The sequence below is a fragment of the Pygocentrus nattereri genome, chromosome 18 (genome assembly GCF_015220715.1).
Source record: "Pygocentrus nattereri isolate fPygNat1 chromosome 18, fPygNat1.pri, whole genome shotgun sequence".
Lineage (NCBI taxonomy): Eukaryota > Metazoa > Chordata > Actinopteri > Characiformes > Serrasalmidae > Pygocentrus > Pygocentrus nattereri.
In genome coordinates, this window is record NC_051228.1 from 37548029 (window position 1) to 37556158 (window position 8130).

Genomic DNA, 8130 nt, shown 5'->3' on the forward strand with positions numbered 1-8130 from the left:
CACCTATGATTTAGCCTGAGATTCAGATTCAGTCCTCATCTCTTCTCTTCCCTCTTCTCTTCTTCTTCTGACCACACCGGGAAGAGTTGAAGAGCCTGATGGCTCGAGGGACAAAGGATCTCCTGAGTCTGTCGGTTTTGGGCCCCAGTTCAAAAAAGAGAGAGCCGTCAGGCAGGTAAGGTTCTCCTGGCGTTCACCAAAGCCAGACTCGTCCATCAGACTGACAGATTTATTGCACAGAATACGTTTCCACTGCTCCAGTCGACACTTGGCATTTTGATCTTAGGTTTATAAGTAGCTTCTCTGCCATGGAAACCCATTTAACAAAGCTCCTGATACGCCACTGTTGTGGCTTCCAGAGGCAATTTGGAACTCCTTGAGCGATTAAAGGGAGGCGCTTCAGCACTCGCCGGACCCACTTTGTGAGCTTGTGTGGTGAGCTGTTCTTGCTCCTAGACACTTCCAGTTTACAGGGGCAGATCTAGCAGGGCAGGCCTTTTCACAAACTGACTTGTGGCAGACGTGGCATCCTACAACAGAGTCATGTTTAAAGTCACTGAGCTCATCAGAACAACCTATTCTTCTTTTGTCCACCTGTATCCACCAATGGATGTGGATGAAACCCCTGAACTCAATACTTAGGAGGGTGTTCCACATATTGTTTTTCATGTAGTGTATCATTATTTTCTTTTTGGATTTTGTCCCCAATTTATTTATTTAATCGTCTCTAATTCCACCCACTACTTAGGACTCCCCCAATCACACAATACCACCAATGCTAGGAGGGCGAAGGCAAACACAGGCTCCTCCAAGACCTATAAAGCTCCACCGCATCTTCTTAAACTGCCGCTCACACCTGTTACGTCAGCTAACAGACGCCTGTGCTGAGTGATGGGGGGAGAAGGGGGTCCATCCTACCCACCCAGAGAGAGCGAGGCCAATTGTGCTTTCTAGGACTGCCGACCACAGACAGCTTTAGCATCACCAGGGATCGAACTCGCGATCTCCACTCGGGAGCCCCATTATTACATTCTGTAAATCATACACTACACATGTTTACAACACTTGGTCAAATTACTAAGCTCCATCAACCTCTCAGGAAGATCTCATCACTTTTTAAATACGAGACATTTTGAATATTCACTTTTTTGCAACTTTTTTCTTGATGTACAGCTTTCACGGTCATTGCAGAACAATCTCTGTTCATCTTTCTAGAAACATCTCAAAACCCCAAATCTTCCTACCAACTGTTTGAAATTCTTTGAAAGTGCGCAGGACTGGGAAATTAATTTTAAATGTTTATCTTAAACCAAACTGGTTTTATAAATGTTGAAAACATCGATTCCAAACTTTTGAACAGCAGCGCATATTTGACTGGTATAGCAAAAGGCAACAACATCAAAGACAGCAACTCACAATTTCAGCAGTGATTTTAGACTCTTGAAAATGTTGCTCGGGAGATCCGCGATCCTGTTGCAAGACAGATCACTACAACACAAAAACCAGGAGAGAAAGTTAGGAAATGAGGTAAAAACGAGCAGCTGGTGGCAGGAACCTAGTCAACAAGCAAGGCTGAAGTTCTGAAGCTAATGTATAGAACAAATGATGTTACTTTAAATTCAGAGCAAATCCACTCAAACCTGTAATACTCACAGCTCTGCCAGTGATCCGAGTGCCTGAAACGTGTTTTCTGGAGGCGTCTTGATTATATTGTCACGCAACGACCTGAAGGCAGGAAATTCAATTAAATCAATTATACTAAGCTGTGACTAATGAGAACATAACAACATCCAGTCTGCATCTGCGATGATCCTTTTCCTTTCAAGTCCGAAATACATGAATATGTGGTGCATCGATCAGGTTGGATTGATTTTTAAGTATTCCTTGGTTTATTTTCTTGGAGGGGACAGGATGACCCAAAGCCCGCACAAGACGTCCTTTCATGTCTTTCACCGGGACATGACTTGAGTAAAAGTACTAAAGTATTTCCCTTCAAATGTACTTAAGTATAAAGTAAAAGTACTAAAAGAGTAATTCTGGCTCTGATGTCCTGTTATCATTTTTATAACCAGACTGGCTTCATGAACTCATTTCAGGTGAAAGTCCTCCAGCGTCTCTCTTGGTAAACCAGTCTTTTAATAGAACGTCATTAATTAGTGACGCTGACGTCTATTAAAATGATCAGAAGCACAAAACACTGAAGGTAAACAGTTTCCATCAGGGAGAACCGAGTGGCTCTGAAATCACTTTTTACACACAAGCAAAGTTTCAGTTTCAGATTTATTTACAACTTAGTTCCAAGTTTAAGTTGAATAAAAACTGGCTTTAAACTCAGGATCACAGATGAGCTCCTTTACTATGTTGATCTGTAGGCGTCTGTTCATAAACATAAACCAGCCCAAACTCATTTACTATAAAATGAAATGGTGTTTGTAGAAATTCAGAAAAAAGCCGCGTCAGTCTCGACTGCATATGTGGACATATTTCTATATTGAGCTCTATTTACACAAAGTTAGGTTAGTTCATCATTTATGTTGAACAGACTCTCCCAAAGTTTTACGCTGCTGCGCTGACGTTGAACCGCGTGCTGCACTGGGTCGGTATGACCAACAGGTCAAAACCAGCTCTAAACAAAGTGACCGCTGGGCCCTGATTGGTGCTCTGGCTTTGCGCTTCTTTCGTTTTGACATGTTACGTTTTTATACACACAGAAACCAAAAGGAACGACAGATTTCTCAAAATGTAGGAGGAAAAAGTCGGATATTAGACTCTGAAATGTAGTGGAGTGAAAGGAAAAAGTCCAGAACGGAGAAACTTCAGTACAGATACACCAAAAATACTAAAGTACAGAAACTAATTACATTTACTCAGTTACTCAGTTACTGTCCACCACTGGTATGTGTATTCACTAGTGTGTATGAGGTGTTTCACTTCACGGATGGGTTGAATGCGGAGGTGGAATTTCCCCATTTGTGGGATTAAAAAAGTATCACTTAACTTTAATTTTGCTGCACATGCAAATAAGTGGCTTTCATTACCTCAAAATAAAGTGTCAGCATTTTCAACCTCCCTGCTCAAAGCAGCAGACCACAACTCATATTAAAAATGCATTCATTTGGACGTCTGACAGCTCACTTGGAGGCTACTTGGGCAGTTAACTGAGCACCACTATCCCCTCAAGGTGCGCATTAAACGACAGCTGCCAGAGCTGAAATATGGGGTCTAGTCCCAATGTCCAAATTGGCCTTAAAACAGACTCATATTGTTCAGCATATGCCTGTCAAAAACAATACAACAGTCTTTTCCACTGCAGTCCACTGGGATCCCTGCATAATCTACATTTTTGCTTGAGCCCATCTTTCAATATGCCTGAGAAAAGGTATCAAGAATGCTGCATGCCTTGATTAGTTGTGCTGGGAGCAGAGACAGAGCAACAGTTTGGACCGTCTAGGGCTCCCCGAGGACTGGATTGGGAAATGCTGTGATGAGGCTTTATTTGATGGAGCTGTCAGAACATATTTAGCACCACTGGATCTCTGTGAGCAGTTTAAATGTCAGGCTCAGAAGGCCACCACAGCTACAGTAAGATGTTTCTCGCTGGGATCAAAGCCAAACTTTGTCTTTCATAGCCAAAGTCACAAATTACTGGGCTTCAACCAGCTTCATGAGCAGTGAATGGAGCTTCTTTCTGTCTTCAGTTAATGGCCTGTGAAGCATTTTGTCAACGAGGCTTAATTACAAACTAAAACCATTGAAAAATTTCAAGCTCAGCTCCCTTCATGAGGTTGCATGCAGAGCCTGACTCTGTGTTTCGGCTCTGATGCCTGCTTCACTGATAACACCTGCTGATGCAAAAAGACAGGGGTCTATAGCGTTATCCCCTGTAAGTGTATGCAAATGATGAACCTGCGCTGTACTAGGTAGCGCTGTAGTCAAGACTGCTAGAGCCAAGTCCACATCAAGACCGGAACAAAACTTTTGTTTTTCAGTTTTTGAGATCCTTTAAAAATGCCTGCTGCTCTTTACATTGTGTGTAAATTTCATGATGAATGGACCAAAAGAAACGGCCCAAGATGACTTGGAGAAAACTCTGGTTCCATTGACTTACATTAAAAGTAAAGCAGGATTTTTCCTTCTCCTGTAAAGGTAGAACTTTTGAGATATTATGTTTTGATCCAACAGCAGCGATATATATATATATATATATATATATATATATATATATATATATGTATGTATATATGTATATATATATTTATAAATATTATTAGTCCTGTTAAAAATATACAAATAGATTAAGTGACACTGTGTAGTCCCAGTAATGGGGAAATTTCATCTCTGCATTTAACCCATCTGTGCAGTGAAACACCACATACACACTAGTGAGCACACACACACTAGGGGGCAGTGAGCACACTTGCCCGGAGTGGTGGGCAGCCCTATCCACAGCACCCGGGGAGCAGTTGGGGGTTGGGTGTCTTGCTCAAGGACACTTCTTCCAACAACAGATGGATGGATGGATGGATGGATGGATGGATGGCAAAGCCGAAAACCGAAAGAAATACAGCAGCAAACACGTAGTGTTGAGCTTCTTGTACATGAGCAGTGAAAACAATGAACTACTGCTCAGTGCTGCTTGCTCAGAGGTCTTTTCAAATCAAGCTTGGAACCCAACAGTTAATACTGTCACTCAGAGACTAAACACTGTGATCCAAAACTGCCGAACTGAGCCAGAACTCTGATCGCAGCTTTCCTCTCTTCAGTCTGACATCCAGCACTTGGTAGCTGCCAAATCAGCTTCTCATTATTCAGTCAGAAGAAATTTATGTGATAAAAATCAGAAAAACCCGCGGAAGCTTGTGTGGTTGTTTGTGTGGCCCACAAGTTGTCAATGTTTGGCAACCCCTGATGTAGCAAAAGGATCAGCTAGAAGGACAAGTCAGCGTATAGAGAGGAGGTGCAGAACCAACAACCTGTCTCTGAATGCGGACAAAACTAAGAAGATGGTTGTTGACTTCAGAAGAGTGCGAGGTGACCACCCCCCACTGAACATCACTGGCTTTGCTGTGGAAATCATCAGGAGCACCAAGGTCCTCGGTGTCCACATCGCAGAGAACCTCAACTGGTCCCTCAACACCAACTCCATAGCCAAGAGAGCCCAACAGCGCCTCTACTTCCTGCAGAGACTGAAGAAGGCTCATCTCCTCCCTCCCATCCTCACCATGTTCTACAGGGGGACTGTGGAGAGCGTCCTGAGCAGCTGCATCATCGCTTGGTTTGGTAATTGCACCGCCTCAGACCGCAAGACCCTACAGTGTATAGTGAGGACAGCTGAGAAGATCATCAGGGTCTCTCTCCCCTCCATCGTGGACATCTACACTACACGCTGTATCCGGAAAGCCACCAGCATTGTGGACGACCACGTCCATCCCTCACATGGACTTTACTCACTGCTGCCATCTGGCAGAAGGTACTGGAGCATCCGTGCCACCACTGCCAGACTCTGCAACAGCTTTATTCCTCAAGCAATGACTGCATGTCTTTGGACTGTGGGAGGAAACCGGAGAACCTGAAGGAAACCCACTGTCTGTTTACTGTGTCTAACGTCTGTTTCATTTATCATATTTATTGTATTTCACTCCACTGTGTACCTGTACATAGATGGAATGACAATAAAAGTCTCTGACTTGGACTCTGACTTTATCTCAGATGGAGGCATCAGACTCAGCTGGTCTCAAGAACAATTTGCAAATCCACCTCACCCCGACACGAGTTCAAATGGGGTCAAGACTGGTATCAAGAGACCTAGACTGGATTTGAGTACTACACCATCAGTACTTACCTCCCAAACCCACAGGTCAAGAACCTTCTATTCACCCTCTGCAAAAGCTACAGCACTTCTTTATTTGACACAACCCTGAACACATCACACTTATTTAACACTTCATCTAGATCATCTACATTTCCAAACCCAATGGGACCTGCCTGCTCACGCCTGGCTTGGACATCATTTCCCAAATATGTGTTGGGTGTTGGTTGGGTTAAAATGTCACATTCAGGCTTTCACAAGCCGCCGCCCCTCTTAACAGATTTATGCATGCCCCCCCGCTTTATATACTCCCTACTTTATCCTTTTTCTCCACGATCATTACCTCAAAAACGTTTTTAATCTAGCGGGCCTTGATGAAAAAACTGGTGAATGATTTACTCTGTACAGTTTTATTAACATTGAACAAAACTGTAGGAAAATGCTCCATATTGCCTTGGGGGCTAATCATTTTGACTGTAACTGCAGATAATGGCATCTAAAGACGTATAAACCGCAGTATAGACGCAAGAAAGAAGTATGAAAAGTATTATAGAACTTACAGCACTGTGAGCTCTTTGCATGTCATCAGTGTGGAGTAGTTCAGCACTTCAATGTGGTTCTCTGCAAAATCCCTGCAGAAACACAGACAACGTTAAAGTGTGGAGTAAAAGAAACAGAAAAACACTGACCGAGTCAAATCAGTACAAAAGGAATGGAAGGAGAAAAGCGCTGGAGCGTGGAGGCATTTCAGTCTGTCACTACATGACACGGAGATGTGGGAGTAACTGAATTGTGATTCGCACTGTGAACCAACACTGCCTGGAATTGCAATAGGATTCATTACAGAGGGAGAAAGCTGAAGTTGATTATAAATATCTAGGTGCGGAACGGAAAACACGAAGCCGTCCGGTATTTCGTGTGACACATTTTACACTTTGGCTCTGTACAGTGAATCTGGAATGACACAGTGACTACTTGTTTCTTTATTTGTTGCAGGTCCAGCATCACTGCAGGGTTTTAAACACCATGTAATTAAAAACTTTTTGCTATTAGAATAAAATGTGACAATGTTACACAACATTAAATTAAATCTATTAGTCTGCTGCTCAAAAGGTAATTAAATATGAATTGCTGATCTCGCTTCATCGCTTCTCTGCCTTTCGGGCAAGAGGACGAGACTGCGATCGACTCTCTGTGGGGAGACAGTTGCCTGTTTATTGGCCTCTGTCCTTCCCTATCAGAGAGAGATTTCTGGGTTGGAAGACGTGGATTTATCCTTTATCTCGGTTGAAGAGAAGACCGGACCCTTATTTTGGGGCAGTCGTGGGCTGGAGGTTAGGGATCCAGCCTCGTGACCGGAAGGTCACTGGCTCAATCCCCAGAGCCGATAGCACGTGACTGAGGTGTCCTTGAGCAAGACACCTAACCCCCAACTGCTCCCCAGGCGCTGCGGATTGGGCTGCCCACCGCTCCGGGCAAGTGTACTCACTGCCCCCTAGTGTGTATGTGGTGTTTCACTGCACGGATGGGTTAAATGCAGAGATGAAATTTCCCCATTATTGGGACTACTAAGGGTCACTTAATCTATTTGTATATTTTTAACAGGACTAATAATATATATATAATAATATATATTTTAATGGAAGTCAATGGAACCAGAGTTTTTTTCATTTTTCCTAGTCATTTTGGGCTGTTTCTGTTGGACCAATCATCAAGAAATTTACAGACAATGTAAAGAGCAACAGGCCTTTTCCAAGTATGTCAAAAACGGAAAAATGTCAAAAATGGAGATACGAGGTTTTATTCTGACAGCAGCGATATTTTCCTATACACATTCAGAGAAATGACGCCCAAACTGCTTGTCTTGGAGGTGCAAAGCACAATTTTTGTGGTTAATGTTTGTTTTCTGAGTAAAAAACTTTAGTACCATTTTAAAAGGAAATTAAGGATTCAAAAAACTATTTATAGTATATTTTTTTTTTGCAAACTTGCTCATTAGTGATAAATATGATAATCAAGAAAATATTTTTTTTGATAACTTAAAGATAATAACTGAAAGCCATCAGATCATCACAGAACACAATTTAATATACACAGAACTGAACATACAGGCAGGACGGAAGCTTCGTTTTGTTGCAGTAACTGCATATAAAAACCATTTAGGGATGAACTTTGTAACCATGGGTCACTACACATGACATTACTGACCATAAAGAAGCAACTATAATTAATCTGACCATCTATAATAATAATAATAATAATAATAATAATAATAATAATAATAATAATAATGTTTATTTATATAGCACCTTTCATACATT

At 42.2% G+C, this 8130-nt stretch overlaps 1 protein-coding gene across 2 annotated transcripts in view; it reads right to left on the minus strand.

Moving 5' to 3' along the window:
* The window catches only part of rxfp2a (relaxin family peptide receptor 2a), a 101283-nt gene that overhangs the window by 18665 nt on the left and 74488 nt on the right, over positions 1-8130 (minus strand). For both annotated transcript variants that reach the window (XM_037547038.1, XM_037547039.1), the window contains 3 exons: positions 6370-6441; positions 1654-1725; positions 1417-1488 (listed from right to left, as the gene is read on the minus strand). In XM_037547038.1, the coding sequence (XP_037402935.1) occupies positions 1417-1488; positions 1654-1725; positions 6370-6441 (216 nt within the window). The remainder of the gene's footprint in view (positions 1-1416; positions 1489-1653; positions 1726-6369; positions 6442-8130) is intronic.